This window comes from Aulonocara sp. 'chitande type north' Nkhata Bay, linkage group LG15 (assembly GCF_057382095.1).
Source record: "Aulonocara sp. 'chitande type north' Nkhata Bay isolate Kocher_YH1m ecotype deep benthic linkage group LG15, A_spYH_male_GT1.1, whole genome shotgun sequence".
Classification (NCBI taxonomy): Eukaryota; Metazoa; Chordata; class Actinopteri; order Cichliformes; family Cichlidae; genus Aulonocara; species Aulonocara sp. 'chitande type north' Nkhata Bay.
This window is the reverse complement of record NC_141358.1, coordinates 13003581-13031489: the sequence shown is the minus strand read 5'-3', so window position 1 is coordinate 13031489 and position 27909 is coordinate 13003581. Positions and strand designations below refer to the sequence as shown.

The 27909-nt window shown below is 40.3% G+C and overlaps 3 protein-coding genes and 1 long non-coding RNA gene across 6 annotated transcripts in view; 1 reads left to right on the top strand and 3 right to left on the bottom strand.

Annotated features, from left to right (window-relative positions):
- sesn1 (sestrin 1) overlaps positions 1–982 on the bottom strand; it is a 74916-nt gene extending 73934 nt beyond the window's left edge. The window contains exon 1 of the mRNA XM_086264279.1: positions 883–982. The gene's annotated coding sequence lies outside the window, so the exon portion shown is untranslated. The remainder of the gene's footprint in view (positions 1–882) is intronic.
- A 1751-nt stretch (positions 983–2733) lies between these two features.
- cep57l1 (centrosomal protein 57, like 1) lies at positions 2734–7968 on the top strand. 2 transcript variants are annotated; one of them, XM_086264611.1, is made up of 11 exons: positions 2734–3028; positions 4381–4552; positions 4698–4877; positions 4989–5110; positions 5257–5370; positions 5475–5552; positions 5730–5819; positions 5914–5985; positions 6063–6322; positions 6458–6602; positions 7416–7968. In XM_086264611.1, the coding sequence occupies exons 1-11, from the start codon at positions 3008–3010 to the stop codon at positions 7620–7622; spliced, it is 1461 nt and encodes a 486-aa protein (XP_086120737.1). In that variant the 5' UTR covers positions 2734–3007; the 3' UTR covers positions 7623–7968. The 2 variants fall into 2 exon arrangements, with proteins under 2 accessions (XP_086120737.1, XP_086120738.1); XM_086264612.1 differs by lacking the exon at positions 2734–3028 and adding an exon at positions 3059–3700.
- Positions 7969–9489: 1521 nt separating this feature from the next.
- On the bottom strand, positions 9490–10630 carry LOC147312708 (uncharacterized). Its single transcript, XR_015125159.1, has 2 exons — positions 9839–10630; positions 9490–9789 (listed from the first exon to the last, which is right to left on the bottom strand). It is a non-coding gene; the product is annotated as an uncharacterized LOC147312708 (long non-coding RNA).
- Positions 10631–12189: 1559 nt separating this feature from the next.
- On the bottom strand, positions 12190–26546 carry cd164 (CD164 molecule, sialomucin). 2 transcript variants are annotated; one of them, XM_086264265.1, is made up of 6 exons: positions 26099–26534; positions 25485–25556; positions 19163–19228; positions 18793–18867; positions 16057–16137; positions 12190–15971 (listed from the first exon to the last, which is right to left on the bottom strand). In XM_086264265.1, the coding sequence occupies exons 1-6, from the start codon at positions 26166–26168 to the stop codon at positions 15805–15807; spliced, it is 531 nt and encodes a 176-aa protein (XP_086120391.1). In that variant the 5' UTR covers positions 26169–26534; the 3' UTR covers positions 12190–15804. The 2 variants fall into 2 exon arrangements, with proteins under 2 accessions (XP_086120391.1, XP_086120392.1); XM_086264266.1 differs by lacking the exon at positions 18793–18867 and having other exon boundaries at positions 26099–26546.
- Positions 26547–27909: the final 1363 nt, after the last annotated feature.

The following is a 27909-nucleotide window of genomic DNA, read 5'->3' as shown; positions in this document are numbered from 1 at the left end:
ATACTTCCATTCTTATACCACATTACTGCCCTAAGAAAGGGTGTGAAACTTTATGTCAGTACTGTACCAGTGTGTAATGTAACACTGTGGAGAAGAGATGGTGCCACTGTTTATTATGTTTTTGCTGATATCTGTTTCCCTTTTTGACAAGAAAAAAAATTACATATAAATATTAATTATAAATTATTAATCTCTTTAGCACTTCATCGTTGAACATTTAGCAACTGCAAAGTTGAGTTGGCACAAAACACTGGTCACTAACACCTCTAAATATCACTGCACTTCCTTCCTGTTGTCTTTAAACCCCAGTTTAAGATTAAACATTAAATAAACTTCTCAAAATGGTGCATAAATCAACTACACATCTAAAGCATATCATCACACCATGTATTTCAGCATATAGCCAAATAGTTCTCTGAAGATATACTGCTCAGATTTGCAGAAAATCTAATATAATGAGGTTTAACCACATGTTTTAAACAGATTTAAAAAGCAATAGCTGCATCCGTGATTTAAATCCACACGATTCTGCTAATCTTTGTTAGCAACTTTCAAAACAACAAAACAGGATTTGAACACAGTCAGAGCAATTAGATTCACTGCCACAGCATTTGATTTTGCAAATACTAACACCGGTTTACGGTTTAACGGCTTTTAACTTTGATATTAACTTGGCATATAATAGGAAGAATACGCGGCGTGTCAGTGAAATCCATTCAATCTCTCTGCTTGTTTATCTCTCTTTTCTTCGTGCCAGGGCTTTCAAGCTGCCCGTTAACAAAGACGGCACTAAAGCACCCACCGCCGCTCTTTAAAAAAATTCCCACACACGAACCTTTCACTGAGACTGAAAACCAAACAGTGTCATTCTAAAACACTCACTTTATCCACATTCTTTGGTGTCTCTCTCCTGTTACAGGACGACTTGCCTCCGCACTGTCCAGTAACGCTGGTTCCAGCGTAGAAACAAGAGGAGGTAACAACTTCAGGGTAAAAGTTTGATTGGCAGGGCAAATTAGCCAATCAGCCCAAGCCGAACGCATTCGGGGAGGTTCTGGAAGATGATTGGTTGGTGGGCGGTTTCCTGTGCTCGTGGGGGAAGCGTTTATGGGGATTGTATTCTTTATCCGCCTAGGTTCTCTATTTGACTGTAGCGCTTAGCAACTACATCTCCCATCATCCACTTATTCAGCAGCAGCAGCCCCCCTTTCACTTGTTTATCAGAAATAACAGACAAGCAGAAAGACATAAAGAGGTGGATATGTTGTATGTTTCCATTTGATTTTCTTAACTTTAATAAAAATCTGCACACTGATGCAGCCCATACCATTAAAATATCAATCTAAACATAAGAACGAAGTGCCATGCACCTCAGTTCAAGTATGGTAAAACTAAAAAAAAAAAGTGTTTGTTGCAAATGAGAAAAAAATAGTAATGCAGGAGGACTGTCACACATGCTGCTTATTGCTGCAAGAGAGTATTTGCATGTGCAAATGTTGACAGTGTGATTGACTTACAGTGCTAACGACATTGTATTAACTCACCACAACCTGGGGAAACATAAAAAAGTCAACAAGCAGACACAAATCAGTTTATCGTGTACATACTCCAGCCTACTGATTGTGTTGGTATTTTGGAGGCTGTGTGTGGCTATGCAGTGGTCAGTGCAGCATGCATTCCAGCCATACTGACCTGGGGACTTAGATGAAGTGAGTGAAAGGCCACACATTAGATAACTGAAAAGTCCACCTACATCTTACCAGTTGCCTGTTGTGCATCCTTGCAGAGTTAATTGATTAAATACCTTGCATCTAAAAAGAAGTTCAGAATCATTGTATGTGCATACGTGTACACAGAATAGTTCGAAATGGAGAGCATGGTACCTTAACAAAACAATGAAAAGCAACTATCACAATACAACATCATTAAACACTCTAGGGTACCTTATATTAAATGGAAAATGTAGCACCTAGAGCTTGTTCATCTTTTATACTATGTTTGTATGTAAGTATAATATTCCTGTTGTTGTCCTTCCTCTCTGACAACTAACATCTGCATCTTGGATAGGCCCCTAACTGTACATGGGCCCTTTGCACATACCCAGAAATCCCATCAATCCACCCCAGCAGAGAGGTAAAGAAGAGAGGGCAGGCAGGGTGAAGTGGGTGGAAACAAGTGTCTGGGGAGATTTGTGACAGAAAGATAGCAGCAAGAGTGAAAGGGGAGGTTTAAAAGATGGTAGAGAGACCTCTTGAATGGCAGAGTTGAAGATGCCAAGATTTTCATTGGGAATACCACAGTCAACGTTCATGGTGTGGTGGTTGGAATGACAGACGATGGTAGAGATAGGATGAGGTGGAGGCAGATAATTTGCTGTGGCAACCCCTAAAGGGAACAGCAAGAAAAATAAGATTTAAAGGATAATTTTATTTTAGTCTATAGAAGGTGAGCCTGTCTAATGCCATACTTATCACCAAAAGGTCACAGTCTTTATTGAGTTTGCTGAAAATACTGGAAACTGTTCCACAAAGAAAATTAAGTGACACGTATATGTGTGTCATAATCGGATTTTTAAAAATTCGAAAATTGTCATATACAGCTCAAAGTAGTTATGCCAGTCTACGGAAACCCAAAAAGAATAACTGAAATAACAGTGAAGTAAATTAGAATGTTGGAGTAAAGAATGAGTATAAGGACAAGCTTAAGTTTCCTTTTACCCTTATAGTATTTAATTAGCAAAAGATATGGAAATATAATATATTTCTTAACCAGCAGAGAAAAGTCTGGTGGGGAGGGAGGAACTAAGAGTGCGCAGGCGGAACCACAGTGTGGAGGGCGGCAAAGAGGAGGGAAATTTAAAAAGCCCGGACTGTCTCTTGGTGACAGGACAGCTGGAGTCAGTTAGCTGGTGTCTTACAAGTCATTTTAACTTATAAAAGTAGCCTCGGATCGTTAAAGACAGACGCATGATTAGTTTGGAAGCACTCATCATTTGCTGTAGGGCAAAATGGAGACGTACCACGATCAGGTAACGTCCGTAAATCAGCCGTTAGCAGCAGGTGTGGCTAACGCGTTAGCGCTGTCTTGTTTACTTTCGCCAAGTTGCCACTTAACCATCTTTTTGGTTTGTTTTACGGGTATCTACCTAAAGGAGCCAATGGTCCATGCAGTGGGTGGTGTTTGTAAATACATTATGTTTGCTGTTGTGGAGCTTTTAGGACTACAAACGGCCTCCTTGTTGCAGAAAGCTGGCTGTACTGGGGTACAGTTGCGTAATCGATTAACGCTTGTTGATTCGGTTACTGTTTACTTTGTGTGGCAAGTGCATGGAAATTGCACCGAAAACAGAAAGTTTTTATCAGTATTTACTGTTTACTAAACAAATATATGGATGAGGAAAAGCGAAAAACCACAGAGACGGTTCATGGTGAAGGGGGAACGGGGTCGTGGGCGCAGCAGCCTAAGCAGATGAGCCCACATCTCCTCATCAGCTCATCTAGGCCTGAGAGCACCGAGATATTCCCAAGGCAGCTGAGAGATGTCCCCCAGGGCATCCTTTTAACTTTCAGTAGGACATGCGTGGAAAACCTCTCCCAGAAGGCATTCTGAACCACCTAAGCTGTCTCATTTCGATGTGGATGAGGCTCTATTCTGAGTACCTCCTGATCTTTTGGTCACTATCCAGAGCTCGTGACCATAGGTAAGGGTGGGGATGTAGATTGACTGGTAAATCAATAGCTTTGTTTTTATGTTCAGCTCTCACTTTACCACAATGGACCGGTGATGCAGACACTGCATCAATCAGTCTTAACAAGACCTCAGGATACTTGAACTTCTCCGCTTGGGATAGCAACTCGTCTCTATAATAATCTATAATACTCATTTTTAGAATGAAGTCAAGTCTTAACCTATGATGTTGAAGGCAGTCACCTGTTGTCACTTTCATTTGTAGCAAAGCAATGGTTTATCCTTCCTAATCAAACAGATTAATTTCCCTGAAGTGTGAAGTGTAACTAACTTTGTGTTATACTATGTTGATCATGTATTCCCTGTTTTTGAGCTGTGCACTTTAGGAATAATGTTGTAATTTAAAATGAAATTATTACCATTAGCACACTGTTGCAAAATTGCAATATTTCTGCAAACTGCACATCCAAACCAGTTTTAGTAAGAAGAAAATTATTTCTCTTTTTTCACAGTGCGGTAATCAGGAGCTGATTTTAGTCTCTGCATTTCAAATTTATTCTCAAGGTTCAAAATTGTTAAAAATCTGACTCGTATACACTTACATTTTTTGTCTATAATTTTACAAACTTGGCATTTTATTGATAATGAAAATATTCATTTGTTTCCAAAACAACCTCCTCTTGTTGTGTATAGATTTTAGACTCACCTTCCAAGAACAGTTACATTGGAAGCTACTACCAGCCACCAGACAGGATAGTGAAACCTTCACGAGAGCCGGAGCCCCATGCACACTCTTCTATCAGCATGGGCACACACATGGCCAGCAGCTCAGTTTCCCAGAGGAGACCAAATATTGATAGCAAAGGTATGACGCATTCATTATCATGAGCTATTTGTCTCTTACAGTGGAAGTTTTTGTTTTTGTTTAGTTTTTTGAGGGGGGAGGGGGCAGACTGCTTTCTTTTACAGTTACCTAGTATGTCTTTGTATTGTTGTTTACTCTTCATCAGCCGTGGTTGATGCACTGAAGACCCTTCAGGAGAAAATTAGGCGGCTGGAGCTGGAAAGGACGCAAGCAGAGAAGAGCTACCAGCAGTTTTCCCATGATGCTCAAAAGCATCCACAAGTTACAACATTGTACAGTCAGACAGCAGCCAGCCTGCCTGGGACGGATAACTCTGCCAGGAGAGGTAAGCGACAAAGAATAGAAAGCAACAAGGAAACAGGGTACTGTGGGTCACTATGATCTGGCAACTCCATTTAACTGATTGATTAGTTTGTTCTCTGCTTTATAATGACAGAACTGGACTCAAAACTGCAGTCTGCAGAAGCTCGCTGTAAGGTTCTCGAGAAGCAGCTGGACTACATGAGGAAAATGGTTGAAAATGCCAAAAAGGAAAGGAGCGCTCTAATGGAAAATCAGGTAGCTCAGAATACTACGAATCAAAAAGTCATTTGAAAGTAGATCCCAGCTATAAGCATGATCATCACCTATTTGTTTCTCACATTTCTGGATGTAAGTAACATAAAAAACCACATATTCCCCCTGCCACTTTTACTCCCCTCAAGGCTTCTCTGCAGAGCGAGCAAAAGAGCAGCTCAAACAGCCAAATTCAGCGAGAGAAGCTGGAAAAACTCGAGTCAGAGTGTCTCAAACTGAGCAGAACCCAAACTCTGGCAGAGGTAACCTAAGGTTTCCCAATGCTGCTTATCTCTAATTCATTAGTCAGAATGCTTATCGCCAAAAGTTCATTATTTCAGGGTGTGTCGCTGTGATAAATTTTCAGATGAAGCTTTCCATCCTGGAGCAGAAACTGCTGAAAGAAGAGCACGAGCGTAAACTCGTGCAGGAGAAGGCGGAGGAGGTTAGTCAGTTTTTGGATTGCACTTGTTAAGAAACAAGTAAATGCTAACTAGAGACACAACTTTTTTTTTAAATTGCCCACGCCACAACTTTCAGCACATATTCAACAATAAAGCTGCTGATTGGCAAATTTGACTAAATACTCTTAAGAAGCATTGATTTGCTGTTACTACTGCAGCTGCAACGAGAGTTTGATGTCAGCCTTCGACCATCTCTGCCAACTTCTGAAGAGACAAAGCCAAAGAAGAAAACAAAAAAGAGCATAAGGGTACTTTTCTGACCGATATAAAAATTAATTTTAGGCATTTATTTAAGGAGATTTCTTTGGATGTAGAGGTGATGAGAGCTGTCTTCTTCCTCAGAAAACCTCTAAACCTGCCGAACTGCTACCAAAGAGCCCGATGCACAAGAAAATGCCCTTTGTTGCAGGAACAGTAAGTCACTTATAATTTTCTGCACTTCTTTTTTTGTTGTTTGTTCTTACTTTGATTCTTTTCATTCCCGTCTCTAGTCGACGAGCCCAAGCCATTCGGTTCATGCCAACGTGCAAAGTATCCTTCACATGATGAAGCACCACCAGCCACAGCTGTGCCAGCGAGTGAGTGCACACCACAGGTCTGGCTGCGGAGTGAAGAAAAACCTCCAAAAGGACTTTTCTTCATCTTCCTCTGATTCATCAGAGAAGCCTAACAGGCTGCCCGTCGACCCATCGCTAAGCTCACTCGCCGACCTGCTCCTGGCTCTGCAGGACGAGCTGGGACAGATGAGCTTGTGAGTAGTGCCAACCAGTGAGCTGCATTAGGAATGAAGGCGTATTTAACATAATTTAAGTTCTTTATTCAGAGTTTTTTGGACATATTAGTGAACCTTTTATTAAAGTCGTTTTATATTTGTCACCTTTGTCAGTGAGCATCAGGAGTTGGTGCGTCAGATCGATGGAGCTCAAAATCCGGAGCAGAGGCAGGACCTCCAGAGAGAATTGGAGCTGCTGGTCACCAGGATGGAGGATAAAGGATCTCAGATCACCAAGCTCCGCAAACACCAGAGGATGGTATGTGACCTATAAGTTGGTACAACTTAAAGGGGATAGATTTGTAACAATTTTCGGTAACACAATGAGAAACTGGATCTGATGCATTGAAAATAATCATCTAATCATCTTTTAAAGTGCTTTAAAACAGCAGTAAGCATTCACCATTGACAGCCCACCAATTGTCAATGGTGAATGCCTATATCAAGCAAAATTTCAAATAATGAATTCCATGTCTGTAAAAGTCAGTTCTTCCATGGTGTAGTGGTTAACATGTGCACGTTACATGCAAAAGATGTCTGGTTCAAAACCAGGAGGGGAGACAGATTTCTGGGAAGTTGCATTTGGGAAAGGCATCCAGGGTAAAAATCTTTGCCAAATCAAATATGCGCATCCATCCTCTGTGGTCACTGCTTGTGAGAGTAAGAGCCAAAAGTTGAAGCAGAGTCCAGTAATAAAAAAAATAAAAAAAAAGTGCATTAGATCCACTTAAAAATAGTGATAAGATTATTTTGAGATTTTCAAACAAATTAATTTGATATTTTTAGAAAAGTATTTTTATGTATTTAAAGCAGTTTTTTAGCTGCATGTCGTTAAGTGGAGCTGGTATTACCTCACTGAAGAATTTACACACTTCTCCTGTTATTTCTGACATTTTAATAAACAGAAGAGAAATGTATGCTTGAATAAATTAAAGTCTACTTATAAACAAATGGTCAAAAACAATCCTGTCGTTTTCAACAGAGGATGGATCGACTTGTAATAGCAGCTTATTGCAGTGTATAATTGTGCTGAACAGATCCAAATGTGTGATGTTTTCTGCTCCCTCCACAGATCCAAAAACTGGCCCAGTGCCGATCATCTCCTGAGGAGCACACAGCCAAAAGGCTGAGTGGGATCAAGCCACCTGCTCCTTCTCCCGTTAAGACTGAAAAGAAGGGAAGGACAGATAGGACTACTCAAAAAAACCTGCAGCTTCTCAGAGAGACACAGAAGTTCAGAAACAGCCTCAAACAGGACGACCTCTCCTGGGAAACGTGATTTTTCTCAGTGAGACCTTCGGCGTGCAGACCTGGATGTTACAGCTGGATGATGTGTGGGGTTTTTTGTTTGTTTGTTTGTTTGTTTTTTCTCTGCTCTTCAGACGACCTCTGGACATTTTTAGTAACAAATTGGAGAGGAAATAAGGCATTCTACACAGTGCTTATTAAATAAAGTATTGCACATACACTGTCCTTCATAGGGTGTAGTTTGTGAACCATGATCTTAACCCAATTTAAAAGTAATGTTAATGAGTCATGTGCCATAAGGAGCTAATGAGCTGGATTAAATAACTTTTATGTAATCATAGTTGTTTATTTTTAATAAAGGCTATTGTTTCTACACATTGCAGGTTTATTTTTCTTCCACATTTATGTTTGTCACTGTTTATGTACAACCACTAGATGGCACTGCGGAGCCTGTTCTATATTTAAATCAGAAGCTTTTCACCTTTGGCAAGTCGTGCTATTGGATGGATAAATGAACTCTAACTTTGTAATGTTGCTGGCAGCACCAGTCTCCCCACTGCGTATAATCGAGAGGGATCAAATGCACCCCGAACAGCAGCAGGTCGAACAGCTGAATAAATGGAGCCCTGACCACAGATCAAACGGATGTGGGTTTTTAGTTGTATGCATGTAGGGGAAACCCATTTTTTTGTTGCCACACACTGTTGTTTTTTTTTCCTTTGCACAGCTGAAACAGCTCTGTTCTCCAGTGCTTGCTGGTCAGATGACATGGCAAATTTGCTGCATGCCTTTTGCACACACACATGTGCTGTTTATTTGAGTCAGCCACTTGTAATGGGGAAAATAACCACATGTGAAGCTGCCTCATAACATTCCTCAACTTATCTCCTCGTTATCGGGCCTTAGTCAACATTTTTTGCTATTCTGTCATCAAGTTTAATACACTCTAAAGTAACTTTAGATGTGTAATGCAGTCACATGGATCTGAAATGAGCACATTTTCAAGACTTTTTTTTTCAAGAGATACCTGCTTTTGTTTATTACTGCATTCATTTCATTATGTCACTAACATTGCTCGGTCTTGGTATTCTTGGCATGCTGCAGAGTTCACTGCATGGTTAAACAATGCACTGAGCTTGTGTTTGCAAGAGAGGAGAGACTACACCTAATGCATTGTTTCTCTGTCCTCCCATATTAGATTACACAGCATGACTGGACACAACAATCAGGTTAGCTAGAGACCCAACCCATGTCCACTTATGCAGCAGCTCCACCCACTCTCCTGACCCTGCAACTTTGATACCTTGTGACTACACAACCCTTCTTTGTCTGATTAGCAGTTGCTCCAACTGCAGTATTTTCTTAAAATTTTAGAGAGGAAAAATCCAAAAGTAGTATCTCCCAGTGTGTGGGGGGATTTTCCACGTTCTAGTAAAAGGCCCAGAGATGTTCCTGATAGAGCAACACAGTGTTTGCCCCTGAAAAGAGTAAGTATAGGGCTGCTGATTTTGCTTTTAACTGACCAAAACCATTATCGCGTTGGCTGTGGAACAGCCTCTCTGCCAGGGCCGCTGGAAAAATAACAATCTGCTCGACAAAAATAAACACACAGCTTCTTCGAGAGCGTAGACCGTCGGACCGTGAGTCTTGAGTGTGCACATGCTCACTGATTGTCTTCAGAGCTTCGGTTTTTACCACATAAGCAAAACTTTCCTATGACCCGAGAAACTGTGCGCCCTGGTGGGTGGTGGTGTGAAACATTGGTTTTTATTCACAGGTTATGGTACGTGACATACAGTACACTTTGTACCTGCTGCTTTTTCAAAGGTTTGTAGCTGCTTGTGAAACACAAACAGTCAATGTTAGAAATGATAAAAATAGTTAACACAGTCATTAAGCAAGTGTTAGTCAGTCTTTATACTTTATGACATACTGGGTTATTTTTGGAGACTTTGAGAAAGGTTACCTCAGCTTTGTGTTGTATATACGTTCAAAGACAGTGTGACAGTGAGCTGCAAGAGTGTAAAACTAATTACACACAGGTCTATGGAAATTATTTTTTTTTTTTGCATGTTTTTCACAGCTTTAATTTTCAGATCAAACTAGTTTTAATGTTAAACAAAGACAGCCTGGGTGAATACAAAGTGCAGTTTTTAAATGATGATTTCATTTATTAAAGAAAGAAAAATGGTCCAAACCTACTTGGCTGTGTAAAAATTATTAAAGAAAATGTTATTGCCCCTAAACCTAATAACTGGTGCCACTCTTGGCAACAAGGACTGCAATCAAACAGTTATAATAACTAGAAATGAGTCTTTTACATCACTCCTCTTTGCAGGATTGTTTCATTTAATTAAGCCACACTGAAGGGTTTTCAAGCACTAACTGCCCTTTTAAGGTCATGCAACAGCATCTGAACTGGACTAGGCCAAAGTCTTCATTTTGTTTTTCTTAAGCCATTCAGTGGTGGACTTGCTGGTGTGTTTTGGATCATTGTCTTGCTGCAGAACCCAAGTGTAGCTGAACTTCAGGGCATGAACTCATAGTTGAACATCATCCTTCAGGATTTTCTGGTAGAGAGCAGAATCATGGTTCCATCAATGGCAGCAAGTCGTCCTGAAGCAGCACAGCAGCCAGACCATCACACTACCACCACCATATTAGACTGGTGCTATGATGCTCTTTTTAAGAAATGCTGTGTTAGTTTTATGCAGATGTAACGGGACTCAAACCTTTCAAAAGCTTCAGCATTTGTCCCAAATCAATTGAGGATCATCTGTTTTTTTGGCAAATGTCACATGACCCTTTGTGTTCTTTTTGGTCAGCAGTGGTTTTCTACTTGGGCTCTCCCATGGATGCCATGTTTGCCGGTCAGTTTCATACTGTTGAATAATGAATAATGTTAGAACTGCGCAAATGAGGTCTGCAATTCTTTAGATGTTCTTCTGGGTTCTTTTCTGACTTCCTTGGATGAGTCAGTGATGCGGTCTTGGACTAATTTTGGTAGACCGATCACTCTTGAGAAGGTTCACCACTGTTTTAAATTTTCTCCATTTCGTTAGCTTCATAGCATAATTGCCTAAGTCATTTGACTAAGTCAATGACTTAGGCACTTATGCTATGAAGCTAACGATTTGTGGATAATGGCTCCACTGGAGTCTGCTTCTCCTGTCTGTATACAGTCCACAGTGATTTTCTAACTAACTTTTTAAGGGTTGACCTTGAGCTGCTTCACTGAAGAGGTTTTTAGTGTCTTGAAGAAGTGAAAGAATGAACTTTATGCACATTTTGTTTTTGCTTTCTTATCCATATAATCACTTTATGACCCATCAGCCTCACAGTAGGTCATGAGCCCCTGATACACAAGGAAATGAAAATTGAGAGCAGGGATTGGGCAGGGTGGATTGGAGTGGATCCTGTATGGGCAATACAAAGAAAGCATGTGTGTCAGTGAGTGTACTTTTTCCACTAGACTCTTAAGTAAACAGAGAGCAACACACCTAAAGGAGCAGGTGAAGCTGGTCGAAAGTTGGAACAGTTTCTCAGACAAACAAATTAAAAATTTTATGGTTCCAGATTATTTGTAACATTTTGGGGTATGTGCTCAATCACCTCGCTTAAAGTCTGAAAATAGAAAACTGCCGTAACAGCGTAACTCTCAGTTTCTCAAAACAGAAACAAGCTGAATGCTGAAATTCAATATGCACACGCTCAGTAAAGATCTTTATCCACCCATGGAAAACAAGCAGGATTAATTCACCTTAGCAGAAGCTTTAAACAGAAACCAATGTGTTCAGACTGTTAGATGTTGACAGAAAGTCTTGATATTGTTATAAGCAAAGTTATTGTGTTCGTCATTTTGCATCTACTGTCAATTTAAAGAGACCCACACAAACCAAAGACCTGATTAAATATACAGCATATATACTGAAATAAGGCTCGTGCTTCCGTTATGCTCACTTCTAAAGTCAACAATTAACATTCAGGGTTGGGAGAACTGACAAGGAAGTTTTTCCTTCCTATTCTCACCAAGTGCTCGCTCAACAGCGCCCGATTGTTGAGGTTTTCTCTGTATCATTGTTGGGTCTTGGTGCTATAAATAAAACTAGTATGCGTTTCATATATCAAATTAGGTTTTTGGGTTTCGTTTTTGTTTTCTTTAAATATAAATGGTCGTGACAGCTGCTCCCTTATTCACCAGCTGTCTACATGTTTGATTTAGCAACCTCAAAAGGGGATTTGGGTCTACTCCTGGGCTCAAATCAAGGATCTTTGACTTGTCAATGTGGAAACCCATACAATATGGAGTCACTCCATGAACTATGAAAGAAAATGTAAAATATATTGATAATTTTGCCATTAGTGTAGAATTTCTGCATAAATTATTTGCATTTATGCTCGCTTCCTCTTTATCAGGACAATCTGTCCTTCTGAATTTGAGCCAGTATTACTTATACTCACACAGAAACTGATACACCACCTTTTAAATGGCTTTTCAACTGTAACCATGGTGACAAGCGCTCTACAAGACCTGCCCAGGTATCGTCTTTCCACTGATGTAAATGACGAGTTCCCAAGCAAATGTTACGCTGCAGTGATTCATTTTACAATATTCAAACTTTATTGGTTTAACATTGTGAAATTAAAAGGCAACACTAGGAAACGAGGCAAAAAAACCAAAAGAAACCCCCAAAACAAAACAAAGTTTAAGAGGAAGTGGGAGAAAAGAAGGGCACAAAATAAGCACAAAACTTTTTAGGAGGCATTCTGGCACCTGCAGGAGTCTACATATGGCTATGTGAGAGGGGAAAGCCCAAAGGTTGTACCTACAAGACTGATGGCCTTTAACAAAAACAAACAAAAGCATTAAACCCACAAGAGAAAGGAGGAAAAAAATAAAATAAAACATACACATCTCTCTCTCTGAGCAGAACACTGATATGAGAGAACTCCGCAACCAAACGAGTTTGGATTTTGAATTTGAAATCTTACAAAAGACAGAAAGCAAGGTCATCTGATACAGCAATTGCAAATTAGAACCAAAGTGGAGTCACCATGTGACCATTTGCAGCGTGGAGGAAGTGTGACTTTACAACGCTAGAGGTTTGTGGCTGTGGTTGCAACTTTACTGGTGAATTTTATCTCTATATGCAGCTGAGAGGCTGTCCAGGCCACATGCGTGCTTTATTAAGCTGAAACGTAAAGGATTCAAATCACTAAAGCAGCACCTTTGATTCTGCTGTATACTTAAAATGCTGCTTCAATGGCATCGCTTGAAAGAATGGAACACAGTCAACCTCTCCCTTCCGCCCCACCATGCTTATCACTACTCGTTTGATCAAGAAGTTAAGGCCGATTGTGACATAAACAGACATTTAAGCAGAATACGACACAGAAAACCACTTCACAGGGGCCTGAAAGTGCTGAGTCCCATCGTTACTTAATACATGTGGCATATCATTTTGCAATACAACTTTATATATCTATAGATATATCTATGAAATCAACTGAATAAGGCACTTTTCCTTAAAAAGGTGCAGGGACTGCGTAGGTATCTTGTAGAAGTTGCAGAGTAAACACAATGGAGATCAGTTATCCATGGATATCAACATTTGATGGTTTGTAAGGAACGCAGCGACCACGCTGAACAGAGTTTCACAGCAGCCCACTCAGCAGCTGGGAATGAACTCAAATGTTTCTTTTAAATTGGCCGAAGGGACTCCACGTACAGAGAGTGAACGAAGGGGTGCAGCTAAGGCAAAAAACTCTGCAGCCTACCTGCCACACATGGGTCTTTGGGCTGTAGCCTAATGCCATCAGGTGACTGTAGGTTTTAAAGGCGTGTTAATGGTGAGCAGCAGAAAACGTGTAATCCAGAAATCACGTAAGCAAAAAAAAAAAAAAAAAAAACCCCAAACCAAATCAAACAATAAGAAGAAAAACATTTCCACTGAATGTCTTAAAAAACAAGCTGATCATTCATTCATTATCTAGTAATATTTCAGGACGAATATTTATACAAGCATTTTTTTTCTATTTTTTTTTTTTGGCTAAACCATGAAAACATTTACAAAAGCAAAGATAGAAAACAAAGCTCGTCAGTGCAACGCTCAATTTCCATGCCTAAACTGAGAACTTTGGCTTGATGCACACTGATTCAAGGCATTCTTTCAACTAGCATATGGGCCAATCACAAATAATCGTGTGTGTGTGTGTGTGTGTGTGTGTGTGGGGGGGGGGGGTGTTTTGTTTTTTTAAAGTATACTGAAATCCCTAAGAGCATATGCAAAGGAAGGAAAAAACAACTCCAAGCATCCAGCATGCAAGAGGGGAAAAAGGCATTTAAAGAAAACATTCCTGACACTGGCAAGCAACTACAAGAAAAAAACAAAACAAAAACAACAACAACAACAACAACAACAACTACTCAGGAAAAAAACAACAACAAAAAAAACAACAACAACAACAACAACACAGGATGTGGCTATGTACAAGAGAAATAAGAAAATAATCACAGTTAGCAGCAAGCTAATCAGAGGAATCGGCACAAGCTTTAAGCACAGCCACCAAGCTGTTTCTTCATTCACAATCCTCTCACTTAACATGGCAAAAATCCAAAATCAAGAGGTGCGATGCTCATTTGACAAAAACAACAAAACAGTCCAACATTTACCCCTATTCACTCTCTCTGATTCTCAAGTTTTTAAACACGCCCAATATTCTCCCCATTTCTTCACTCAGATTTACAACACCACTCTAAAACCTCCCTCCCTGGTTGAACTTGGAAAACATGAATTGCGAGCTTTTAGAGGGTAAATTAGATGCTAGAGTACCTTTAAGTACTTTCTACAAAGTTACCACTGAAGTAACTGTGGGTTTCATGCACTGAATATCTGATTAACTTACAGTGGACCCCCCCACCCCCCAAAAAAAGACCCAGGCCCTCCTGTTATCACCATCTACTGTATTCACCAACATTAAAGGCTCTTCAGTCCAGCTGCAATACGATGGTTCTCACGGCGATACAGTTCTCTCGCTCTTATAAACTAATAAACACTCACCCCTCCTTCTCTTTAAGTCATATAGGACATTAAAGGCACTTCACTGCTTTCACTGTCTACATCAAGAAATGTACTTACTATTAAAAAAAAACAACAAAAAAACAAAAAAAACAAAAACAACAACCCAAAACTTCCCCATTCTCGTTTTTAACAAATATTCTACCATCATTAATTTTTGATCCTTTCAATTACTCCACAGAATAGAACAGCCAGCTCCACGTTGGCAACCCGTGCATGGACAATTTGACACCGGTTAAGATCAGGAAGTTTGGGAGATTAATGGCTGGGAAATGAGCTCGATACATGATTTATTGCACTGAACTGCCCCGCTGGCAGTTGGTGTTTTAACATCTTGAATATTAGGATGGAAAGGTAGGATTCAGCAGGAGAAAACACACAGCACTCCTAAATGTTACTGGAGACACCCATCAATAAATAAGCCTGTTTTTTTGTTTTATCCACGACATTGGATGATTTGGTTCTGCTTTTATCCCCTTTTTAAAAAAAAAAAAAAAAAAAGAATCCCCGCCTCTTTTACATCATCTATGAACAAATATACATAATACAGCTGCACAGAGGGGAGGAAACCACAATTTAACAGGGCAAAAGCAAAACTGAATCATCAAAGTCGTCGTGTTAAAGAGCAGTTGTGATCTCAAACAGTGTTTCCAAATCAACGTGACCTCTGTAGCTGTACGACTCCTGAGCCGCTTTGTATACATGGATAATTCTTTTAACTCTTATGTGGCCTTTTTAACTGACGAAGGTATGAGAAGGAAGGCTGTAAATAACACAACCCCCCTTCCTTTCAGATTCACTGGGAAATGGTCTTTGCAGAAATGAGTAACTGCATGATGGAGGTGGGAGCAGCTACCAGATGATGTAATCCATATGCTCAAGGCCTGAATGCCTCGTCACTGAGGATCTGTTTGGCTGTTGATTTATCACACATACGGGCATGCGTGGGTTCCTCTATAGTGACTACAACAGCAGCACTAAGGGAGGCTAGAATCACAAGTGCCACAAAGATGATTGATTACAAAATTAACCTGCTTGAAAACACTGTTTGAGACCACATGGATGAGTGTGTGCTGATCAGGGAGCTTTCTCTGAAAGGGTCTAGTTGGCGAGGATAGGTCAAGTGCGAACTTTTCAAAGGGTGTGGTAGTTGCGGTCCTTGGACTTGCAGAATTTGTAGAGGAAGAAGATGACGGCTTGCAGCCCCAGGACCAGCACTATCCCACCGATGAAGCTTGCGGCATCAAAGGTCGAGTTCTTGTGAGGGGCGGTTGTCGGGCTGACTGTTGTGACAGTTACAGCTGAGATGAAAGTTCAGAAATCGGTTACTGATGTTTCTGTACATTACAAGACAGACGTAAAAATCGTATAGTTTCTGAGACTTACTTGAAGAAGTACTCGAGGAGTTTGAGTGTGTCGTTGGTGGATTGGGGGTAGCAGTAGGAGTAGTAGTAATGGTTCCATTCTCTGTAGTAGAATCACAGTAATTACCTATCTATTAGCCTCAAAACAAGCAGGTTATATCACAAGTTTCAGTTTGTAATCCTTAAGATTTAAATTTCTGGTCACTGGTCCTGATTTAACACTATAGCTACACTTTGATTAGCTAGAGTGTAAACACTGGATAAGCAGCTTTTCTTTCCTAGAAGATGGCAAAAAAGAGACGAGAAGGGGCAAGGAAATAGCACGTATTTCAAAATCCCATGGATCTGATGGGGTGTTTGGTTAGTGCACTGAGAGATGTAATATAATATAATATGATATAAATAAAATAATTATAAGATGTGGTAAAGAAAATGCTAAAGAAATAATAAATGATACCAGCAATCACCAGCTGCCATTAAAGACAAACTGATTTTAGTTTTCAGTTTGTGCCTGCACTGTAGGAATGACCTTGTTGTTTTTGTATCAGTCATAGGCTTGAACTGAGCAATTCATGCGTCAGCTGACACAGTTTAAATGTTGACTCCGCCTATTCAGCACACACCAACAACGTTAATAGTTTGGATGCACTGAAATCTGATTTCATGCTTCATATGATGCAAGTTCTTTTCTAAACAACAACAACAGAAGCAGAGGGCAGTGAAGTTAGCTAGGAATTGGAGGTATGGTGCCTGTAATTTAAGCAGACCTGAAAATAGACTGATCCACACACCGAGCAGCTCCCGCAACAGGAATTTATCTGCTCTGTATGTTTTCCTCAAGCGTCTTGAGTCTTAAAGAGGATTTAAAAATTCAATTCTGTGTTTTTTTGTTTTTTTATTTTTCGCTAGAAATCTGATCAATAGCATTGTGTTCAGAATCAACCATGCTACTGCACAACGGGATGTGCTTGTCTGTTTGATTGTACCCTGTAACTCTGATCTAACTTTTCACCTAAGGCTTCATTCACACAGGCCAAGAGACCCACTGGCAATCACTGATCGCAATGGAAAAAAAACGAATATTCTTCCATCAGTTAACATGGTTGCGGCCAGTTGCTGTGAAATCAACTGTAACCCTGCAGGTCTAAAGACCTGTCAGTGGCCCCAGTAGTCACTGGTTGCTAGTGAAACGTTTGCACTCTGCAACCACTTGGCAAGTGATTGCTGAAGGTTCTTACATGAATCTCGCTGCAATTTTCACTGTGTTATTTCAAATTTCACTAAAACCTAACTACAAATATAGATGAGAAAGTATATCGCAAGTGTTTGCAGACAAGTCAGCATTATCAATACAAACTATAGGAAAGGCCAACCCAATCAATAGGTTTTGAGTCCAGCGCTCTCTTCAAGATGGATCTGAAAATGTGACATCAAGGGTCTACGTGCCACAGATTGGCTAGTTAGTTGTGTCACTTGATGAATCATGAGAGTCTCCTTTACAAAAATCACAACTGCCATTTTTGAAAACCGGCAACAAGGGAAATGGAAAATTAAAAAATTTACACAACAATTCCCAAGTCTGACAAAAAGCCAGTTTGTACTTCATCGTAATGGGTAAGGAGTCGAGTTGATCCACGTAGGTATTAATGGAAAGCGGTTGTTAGTTGTCGCAATAAAAGCCACTAGTTGGAAAACACAGCAGCATTAGGTATCGAAATCCATGAAACTCTTAAGTATTACAACTTTAAGAGATCACATTTTTATTAATGAGACCACTTCAACATTAGCACAGACTAGGGCTGGGCCATATCATACCGTTCACAGTAATACCGGTATAATTTTGAGCAACGATAGAAAAATGAAATATCGCAATAGAATATGGGTAAAACGCGCATGCGCAGTGCCTTTGTTTTCATACACATACGTCGGAAAAAGCATGGCGGCGAAAGCAAAAAGTTGAATGAAACGGATGAACCAGAATTGGTTTGTAAAACTGCTGCAACTTCAGTGGTGTGGAATTGGTTTGGCTTTCGTCCGTCAGACACACAACAAAGCACTATTTTTGGTAGAGCATGCTAGCGGGCCGTCGTTATTACCATGTTTTTTGGAAAATACGGCGCACTTAAAATCCATCCTTTGATTTTTCTGAAAATCGACAGTGCCCCTTATAATCCAATGGGCCTTATGTATGAATTCTGGTTGTGTTTACTGACTGCGAAACGATTTTATGTGCTACACGGCGCTCGAAAATCTGTCAAATGTTTTAGTATGACTTTGCTAAGCTACAAACCTGCACCGCTTGATGGATTGTCGGAGCATTACAGCTATCGTAGTCAGGAGCCTGGTGGAGTGATACGTACTGTGCTTCAACATAATATGTTGTGTGTGTGTGTGTATAACCTCTTTTTAGGTTTTGTGGATATTATACATGGTTATGCTGAGGATATGTCGGCCAATTTCCACTGGAAATGCCTTTTGGTTAAACTGTCAGCAAGGAATTTGCACTGTTACATTTTTATATAACTTTAATGCACATAAAACAGCTGCTTGTTTAAGTGAAAATACATTGATGGGGGTTTTTTTTGCACTAATAAAGTTGTGGAGTTGTAAAGTATTTTGTCTAGTGTGAGTTATATCGTCAGTTATATCGTTATCGCAAATTTTCAAATGTATATCGTGATAAATATTTTTGGTCATATCGCCCTGCTCTAGCACAGACAACAGGAGGGAAAAGCTGAGGATTTCAGGGAATGGTTACCTGTGGTGTTGCTGTTAGAGGTGGTGGGAACAACAGTAGTATGGGGGGTTGTAGGATTGGGCGTACTCACAGAGCCTGAAAATGGACAGGGAACCAGCACCAAAAGAGGTGGTAAAGAGGAAAGCAAGATAAACCACTTAAACAACAAAGACATGTCACAACAGTCTACAACAGCATTTTTTTTTAATGTTACAAACACAAACAAATAGGAAAAACAGGAAAAGACTCAGACACTCAGACTGACCATTAATCAACACCTTAGTTAGTGAGACAAACAGAATCTCTTAGAGCCCAAAACATCATGTTAAAAACACGTAAAATGTTAATTTACACTCTGGTGTGTAGAATAACAGTTTAATTTTAAACCTACCGGAGCAGCTGGCGTTGATGCAGGAGTCATTTCCTTTTAGAGTCCCATTGTAACAGCCAAAAATTGCTGAAAGACAGAAAAGCATGATATTTTAAATGACTGGTTTATGATTTATATTAATTACATTTGCACAAGCAGTTAAACTAGTGTCAGCAACGGTTAATTACTGAAGTTACGCTCATACAGATTACAGAAAGCAGCCACAAGCAATAAAAACACACTCTGTGTACTCTAAAATAATATTCGATCTAAAAGAAAAGAAGCATATGTGCTAAGATGACGCTTCAAATGACGATCTCATTTATACAAACAGCGATTTGATCTGCAGTGAAGCAGTTCTAATTCCTTATCTCCCCCAGAGCGGTTGCTCACACAGCCCCACATCCTGCAGTCATGGTGTCTTTTTATGTTCTGCTCCGCCATCATTACACTTCCGTTTCATTTACTTTAAAGCTGAGCATGTCTCACACTAGTTTGTTTTATTTTTACTTATTTATTTCAGATAATTGGATACCTTCTCAGGGATCACAGAAGTATTCAGATTCTTTAGTTAACTATGCGTAAAAACCCAGCTATCCAAAATAAAGCAAAACAGATATGTAAAGAAAAATCTTTATCACCTGTTGTCTCCAAGTATTTCACCACCACTTATTTAAACTGAAGGTCATGAGGGCTTGAGCCTATCCCAGCTGTCACAGGATGACAGGCAGGGTACCTATTACAGTGCCAACACAGAGAGACCGATGACCATTCACACTCAGGGCAATTTGAAATCACCTCTTAACCCAATAAGTATCTTGAAACAGTGAAAGGACGCCAAGTTATCTGGAGGAAACCCACACAGGCACAGTTTATAATCTAAATATGGTGGAATGCCCGATATTTCAACAGGAAACAGTTAAAATGTTTTTGTTATTTATCCTATAACTGTGTAATACATTCATACCACATGGATCAGGAATTCTCTTTCATCAATGTTGGTGCGGTCTGAATTCCTCCACCTGCCCACGAGCTTGTGAACCCAGCATCCAAATAACTGTGGAAGCTGAGGGGGAGGGTAATCTGGACCCCCCCCTGCACCACTTAATAGACAGGCAGTGGAGCACCTTCTCTAACATGGCAGCCTTGTTTTTTGTTTTCCTTTTTTTTAATTTATTGTGGTTCTTTATTTAATTTCACTTTGTTTCCTACTTCATTCTTTGTGTAATTTTTGCTTCGTGAAACCATTTTGCATTCTCATATCATACAGTTCATTTTCCAACTTGTAGTTTTCACTTAATGTTTTGGTTGCAGTAACTTGGGAATTTGCCACTTTTTGGGATAAACAAACCCCACAAATAGAAATAAAGAAAGGCAAATTAATTATAAGAAGCAATTTCATCTTTGGCTTGTTGAGGTTTAATCTCTTGCGTATGCGTTTTAAGTCACCTTTAAGTAACCTGTAACTAAAGTGGACTTCAGCCCCAAAAACTTCCAGACATTTCTTGCAGAGCTGCATGCAAGTACCTGAATACTCGACTCAATCGGATCAGACATACAGTCAAAGTCCATGTAATGTCTGATTGTGCCCGTGGAAGACTACAGATGGTAATCGCCATCAGAATTCACAGCTAGTGAGTGGATATCATGTTTTTTTCCTCCTACTTGCTCTACTCGGACAGCATCTCTCGCCTTAACCAGTCGAAGCCTTTCCATTAGTGAGAATATGTATGAGGTGGATTATTTCCTTTTGTGTGCAATTCCCCGCCTTAATTCTTCAAACATTGTTGGAGGGTAATTTGTGAAAACAGTTTAAGGCTGTCAAAAACGTGGAGACACAAGTTTCCCCCTCAAATATAAAGTAGAGTCATTGAGTTATATTCCCTCATCGTTTTCAGCTAAGGTGACTTCACCTCTGTTTTCTAGCCTGTTGGCTTTGGTCATCTAGTTGTATGACATTTTAGCAAATAATCTCATTACTTATTAACCACGACAGAAGGGGACTTTGCCCTTCCATGAAGTCTTTCCAGACCCAAATACTGACAAGAAGTTAAGCTGCAGGATTCACTGCTTTACAGACTTCATTAACAGGAGCAAATTGAAATTCCACAAATTCAGTCAATTTGTGAGAGTTTCTCCACTGCTCAGCCTGTGTCACAGTGACGTGACAATGAGTCACTCCTGTCAGCAGCACCGTGTGACTATACATTCTGTCCACACCCAGCTTCACAGTGCAAGTTTCACTGCTGCTGTTCAGCATGAACCACGTTTTACTAAAAGCTTTTGAAACGATTCTGCAAGGATCAATTGGCAAAAATTATTAATTGATGGTGTCCAATTAAACTCCTGAAGTGTATGATGTGTTCCAGCTGAATGATTGGTCTACTTGAAGGCTATTTTTTTTGCAGGAATGTTAAAATGCTGGCTGTTGCATCTCAAATGTAAGAAATGCAATGTTTTTCATTCTGAAACATGACCGTAAATAAAAAAATTCAAATTAAAATACAAAGAGTAACTCGATCATGAGGAGCAGTTTTCACCCCTTTCAGATATGTTAAATACAATAAAGTCTAATCTGCAAGGGGGAGGGAAAAAAACACTATATACATCCCTATTATTAAAATTTTTTACTTAAAATCATTTTAATTGTGCATTTATTCCATGAATATCAGTGACGAAGCCAGGAGTCGCAAACACACGGCTTACTGTCCCATCTCCAGTGACTAAGGCTCTGCTGTACCTCAATTGTGGTGACTAGCATGGATGTATAAACATAAATGCTTAGACCTCCTGAAAACGTAAATAAATGTCCTTGAGGAAAAATAGCGAATTGAATCAGCTTGCTTTTACTAACAACACTGCTCTCTTTATTCTATGCTCCATGTGCTACTGAATGTTCCTTTTTTGTTTACTATAAATACAGTTCAAGCCAGTAGGCTGCTATTTATTTATGTATTCAATATTCTAGCTCTATTATTGAACAATGACATACTAAATCATAAATGGTCCACTGCATAATGGTCACATGTGGTAAAAGATTTAAATTACACCTATTAATAATGTTCATAAGGTTAATTTATACTTAAAAGGCTCTGTTACTATTAAGAAAAAATAAGCTATATCAAAAGCTGAAGGTAAAAACGCAAGTTAAGCATACCAACAATATAAAAAACAGACTAAATAAATAAGTACTTATTTGAGTCTGGCTCTTGATAGCAAAGGTTGCTGACCCCTGAGCCAAGCAGGGCTTTCATTTATCAGGAAATCTTACAGGACATAAAAACAGTTACTGAGTAACAGCAGGCACGCACTTTGCTGTCACTTGTCTACAGGACATTGATTCCTAACACAGTCTTTAAAGGAAATATCTTTTCACCGTCAGGACTCTGTTACAATAAGCTGCAGTAACATCTGGTGATGGGATAAGCCATCAATTACCCTTGAGCTCGTCTTTTTGTGAAATCGCTCTCGCATTGGTTTATGAGCATATGGAGACATTACCATCCTGAATACAGGAACATCATAAAAGGGGACGGTTTCCATTCACTGCGCTGCACCTGGTGCTGTAAAACGTCATCATACACCACCTTTTCTTGTTACACTATAATCCAGAGCAGCCAAGCCCAATGACCCTCACCAGGTGGCTGCCCATAAATTAAAGACAAATCAACTTTTAACAGCAGGCGAGTCTGAAGCGGTTTACTGAAAGCATCTTTGTCTGAACAAAGTCAAAAATGACTCAGTAGCTGTATTTTCCACTCCACAAAGGGCTTATTTTGTGGTCTTGTGTATCAAGTTGTGCATTTTGCGCCTTGGACACAAGCGACTACCAAGCAGCTACTGAATTATAATAACTGGTTTGACAAGCTTATGATGCAATGTTTCAGCATAGCGTGTGTCACTGTGCTGCTCAAATGATTGTTGGCGTATTTGGTAGTTCGCTGCCACAACACACAAATGTGCAGCTCTTCCCTGTTTTTACGCACATCCTGCTACCTTAGGCTGGAAACTTAAATGACTCATTACCTTACCAACTGTGATTTTCAAGAAGCCCACGAGCAAGTAAATTCGAAATTATTTGCCCGCCTTGTATTTCACACCTTGTGTGTGACCAGACCCTGCAGGCAACGTATGCTGAACCACGAAGGAAGAGCATTTTTCCCCCCTCCTTCCTTTCACTCTCAAATAGGTCAGAGAGATGTTATCTCACAGCCAGCTGTGAAAGGTAGGACACGCTCTCAGCCTTTTTCCAAAATGGTGCCATTATCATCACCACCCGGTAACGTCCACAAATTGATGTCAGTGAAAGTAAGTCGCACAGGGCCTCAAGCATACCACAGAAAATAGCCTCATCTCAACCTGCACTTAAAAGGCACTACAGAGCGTGCGTCCACACATGTAAACTTTCAAGCTTTTAAATACCACGCATCAGGGAAATGACGCTGAAGACCTGTTTATACAAAATCCCTAAACCAAAGATAAATCTAGTTATGACAGTGTAGGAGGCAGTTACTCGCTACATCAGTGTGGTTATGCTGCATTTCACAAAAGCCGACTTGGACGTGTCCAGAGCTGACCTTTCCGGTTTTTGCTTAGTTCACTTCGAAGAGCTGATTCATTCACGACTGTGTGAGAGGTTTAGCTGTAGGCTTACACCAGGACTTTATAATGCAGCAGGCTTGAGAGCGGTTACAAAAGGCCAAGTAGACAAAACATGACTCAAGAGTTCTTATCTTATTTGGATAGATAGGGGGAAAAACTGCTATCACAAATATTTGTGAAATAAAACTAAAAATTACTAGAAACCTAACAAGGCTATCTTAATATATTTTCTGAAGATTCTGGGCTTTTGGCGTCTGTGACTTGTGAGTTTTCCTCTCCATCCGTGCGTAAATTGTAAACCCTGGCATATGTCTCCTTTGGGAAACCTACCAATCCAGTCCTCTGAAAAGAGGCACCTAACCGCCATCTCACCTCTCCTGTTTAACCACCCAACAAATCTTCAGGCAGTGTGCATCATCGTTTCCCTTTCAGAGACAAAGCAGGAGGGGGTGTGGGATCAACTAATCTGAATACAGCTTCTCATCAGTAACGCTGTCAAACAGGTCAGCTCCCATGAGAGGTAAAGCGCAGGCACCTGTCTTATTAAATTTAACTGTTGCCATTTCGCTTCAGTGGCCCAACCTGTGATACAGTTGAGATTACAAAGAGTTCTTTAACCGAGCCTAAAGGCAGAAGATTTCCAGGCTGAGATCACCAGATACTTTTGTCTCAAACTTGAGGCTTAAATTATAATGAAGAGAGCTTATCTTTTATCCAATCTCTACACTCTTTCCTGCACTTCTGCCATTATCCACTCCTTCCTTCAGTTCCTCTGCACAAGGATATTGCAGGCTTCCTGCCACACATCCCCTCACTTCCTCTCCCGATCATCATCTTCACAAATCACCAGAGACCTGTGCCGTGTCTCCTTCCATAGACACTGCACAAATATATAACAAGGTTCTCAAGGGTGATACAGTTAATATCCCCCTGGTGGGCCTCCACCACTCATGAGGATTAAAGAAGTAGCGTGCTTTAACCCAAAAATGACAGAAGTTTAATTGTATAATTTAACTCCTATCTGCTGACTCAATTTGTGCAACAGACCTTTTATTTTTAGAAAACAAGATCACAATACCTTGATCTCTGCTTTGCCCATAAAACCTGTAACCTTATTTCCTGGTAAGAGTGTGAAAAAAACAACAACTAAAAACAAAACACACCAAACCACAGGGGGAGGATGTAGTGAGTGAAAAGCCGTTACTTAGCCAGGAAATTATTTGTCATGTAGTTTTAGTCATGGCAGACCCTTGTAACTGAATAACGCATATTTCACATCACAGCCAGCACACTTCCAAATTAGGGCAGCATATTTCCTAACTGCTGTGCAAAAGAGTATAAATCAGGGACACGTCAGAGCAGGTTTGACTTTATGACAATAGAAAAAAAAGCAGCACAGAAATGAAGGGAATCGAAACCCCAACCAGAACTGAAAATAAATCTAAATGCCCCAAGGGAGAAAAAAAGCCCCTTATTAATCCCCCACAATCAATTTAATATAACAGTAGCAGAGCATTGCTCCAAACTTGGCTTGCATCCATAATTTACTTCCCAAAACCAGCCTGTTCAGATCCACTGGCACCAGCTGGGGATACCACATTAAGCTGCTGCTTGGGCTTTAGGGAAACAGGGATGAGATCATTGCTTTCTATACTGGGAATTATGCAACCAATAAACCCCAAGGCTTCTGGACATACAAACCTTTACTCTCATGCTTCAAAAATACAAGACAGGTACTCACATGAGCAATTACCCCAGTGGCATTCAGCGACTTCCACACATTTATCACATGAAGTTAGCTCGGAACATCCATCTGCAAAGAAATCAGATTTTAGTTATGGTTATTTGTCATTTAAAGTAACTTCCAATAGTTTCCCTGTAGATCACCAGAAGGTGGCCAATTTACACATTTAAATCCTTTAAGCACAGATCATCAAAGCAAGCTGGTAAAAAGATCTTAAAATGTGGCTAAACTAACCCGTTTATATTTCATAACAACCCAGTCAGATGGATATGACAGTTTGGCTTAAAGCGAGTGTCACAATTCCTCTCAGAGGTCGCACCATGACACAAATAATCCCACTATAACGAGCTCAAAAACAAACGCTAGCTAGTCCTCGAGTCCTAAGTGGCCAGCGTGGACATAAAGATGACAAGCTGCCAGAAGGAAATAAGGTGGGGTGGTATTTTATTTTTACGTAAAGCGGGACATTTTTTTTTTAAATAATAGGAGGTGACCGAAAATGGAGCCAAACGGGCAGGGAGATATATCTGTTTCCCGGGGGTGGATATCCGGCTAAAGAGCGGGGTTGTAGCTAGCTACTAGCTCGGCGACGAGAGGTCGCGAAAACTTACCTGAGTCTGCCGCGACCGCCGCGCCAATCAGAGCCAGAGCCACCGCGAAAAACACCACCTTCACGTACATGACTGCGGACAACTTATTGCTGAGCCTGCTTCAACAGGGGTGGAGAGGGGGTAAACGTATCTTGAGAGAAGCGTCGAGAACGAGACTCGGGAGATTTCACAGCTACCCCTCTGTGTTGCGTTTCGTGCCGCCGCTGTTCCTGCTGCTGCTCGCTAGCTTCAACACTTCCTACTTGACAGGTCATGTGGCAGCTCCTAGGGAGGGGTGAGAAAAATCAAGAAATGGGTCGGCAGTACGTCAACAACAGGGAAGGGAGGAGGGTGTCTTAAAGCGAGGAAGAGACTGCACTTCTGATTGGCTGAGACCCTGTTTAAAACACCTTATGAAAGTGCACCTGTGCCTCAAAACACGGTTAAAATAACCTCACACTGAAGCCGGGGAGGGCCTAGCTAATCTTTTACATCCACTATCCCTGCTCTGCATATGTCCAAATTATCTCAGCCCTGCCTCTTTTTGTCTCCAAAACGTTCAACCTGAACCGTCCCTTTTATTTACTCGTTTCTAATCTTGTCCATCCTAGCCCCTCCCAATTAAAAATTTAACATATTTAACTCTGACAATGAAGGAAAGCTTACATGTGAGTAATATTATATTGAGTTTGTTGACAGATTTAGGACAAGCCTGAACTTTTTATCCCGATAGGGTGTTGACCCTGTGGCTCTGTTTTGCTTTGTGGAGCTATTTTGTGGCTTGGTTTGGTTGCACTTGCCATGTCAGGGAGAAAGGGTCGCTGCAAATCAATGAATCGTTGTTCTGAGTCAAGCATTTCCATCCTGATGATGCGGGTCTCTACCAAGAATACAATGCCCATATTCATTGCGGATATGCTGACCAGATGTCAACAACCAAATGTGGGGTAAAGATTGTCAGTGTGGTCAGACATTTTTATATATCTTACCTAAACACACGAAGTATGCAGGGGAAAGGTTTGGCAATGGGAGGTCAAGGTCAAGGTCAAGTTTATTTATATAGCACATTTCAAACAGCCGATGCTGCACAAAGTGCTTAACAATATAAAAATGGCATTAAAAAGCAACAATGTAATACAATAATAACTATATAAAACAATAATAGGACAATAAAAGAATTAAAACAATAATTAAAACGATTTAAAATATGACCAGAATGCTTGGGTCATGGTGTGTTAAAAGCCAGGGCATAAAAATGTGTCTTTAGTAGTGATTTAAATTGCTCAAGTGTTTGTGCAGATCTAATATTTAAGGGGAGACTATTCCAAAATCTGGGACCTGCCACACAGAAGGCTCTATCACCACGAGATTTGAGATAAGTCTGTGGGATGGACAGCATTAATTTTGAGCTAGACCTCGTGGTTTTTCCTGGAGCATAAGCAGAGAGGAGCTCAGACAGGTAAGGAGGAGCTCAGGCATTAAGTGACTTAAAAACAAAAAGGAAAAGTTTAAATTGGATCCAGTAGGAGACAGGAAGCCAGTGTAAAGAAGCTAAAACTGGGGTTATATGCTCTCTCCGTTTGGTACCAGTTAGCAGGCGAGCAGCTGCATTTTGGACCATCTGAAGACGATGGATGGTGGCCTGGTCTAGACCATAATACAATGAATTGTAGTAATCCAATCTGCAAGTAAGGAAAAGGTGAATAACACGTTCAAAGACGTTAGCCGGGAGGTATGGCTTTACCTTGGCTAGCTGTCTTAACTGAAAGAAGCAGGACTGAACTACTGCACTCACCTGCTTATTCAATTTAAAAGGACCATCAATGTAGACA

Coding starts and splice junctions, on each gene's coding strand:
- cd164 (XM_086264265.1), bottom strand. CDS start 26,168: ATGTACGTGAAGGTGGTGTTTTTCGCGGTGGCTCTGGCTCTGATTGGC. Junction 18,868..19,162: donor CATCAACGCCAGCTGCTCCG/GTAGGTTTAAAA, acceptor GTCCATTTTCAG/GCTCTGTGAGTACGCCCAAT. Junction 15,972..16,056: donor CTCCTCGAGTACTTCTTCAA/GTAAGTCTCAGA, acceptor CTTTCATCTCAG/CTGTAACTGTCACAACAGTC.
- cep57l1 (XM_086264611.1), top strand. CDS start 3,008: ATGGAGACGTACCACGATCAG. Junction 5,371..5,474: donor GAACCCAAACTCTGGCAGAG/GTAACCTAAGGT, acceptor ATAAATTTTCAG/ATGAAGCTTTCCATCCTGGA. Junction 5,820..5,913: donor AAACAAAAAAGAGCATAAGG/GTACTTTTCTGA, acceptor CTTCTTCCTCAG/AAAACCTCTAAACCTGCCGA.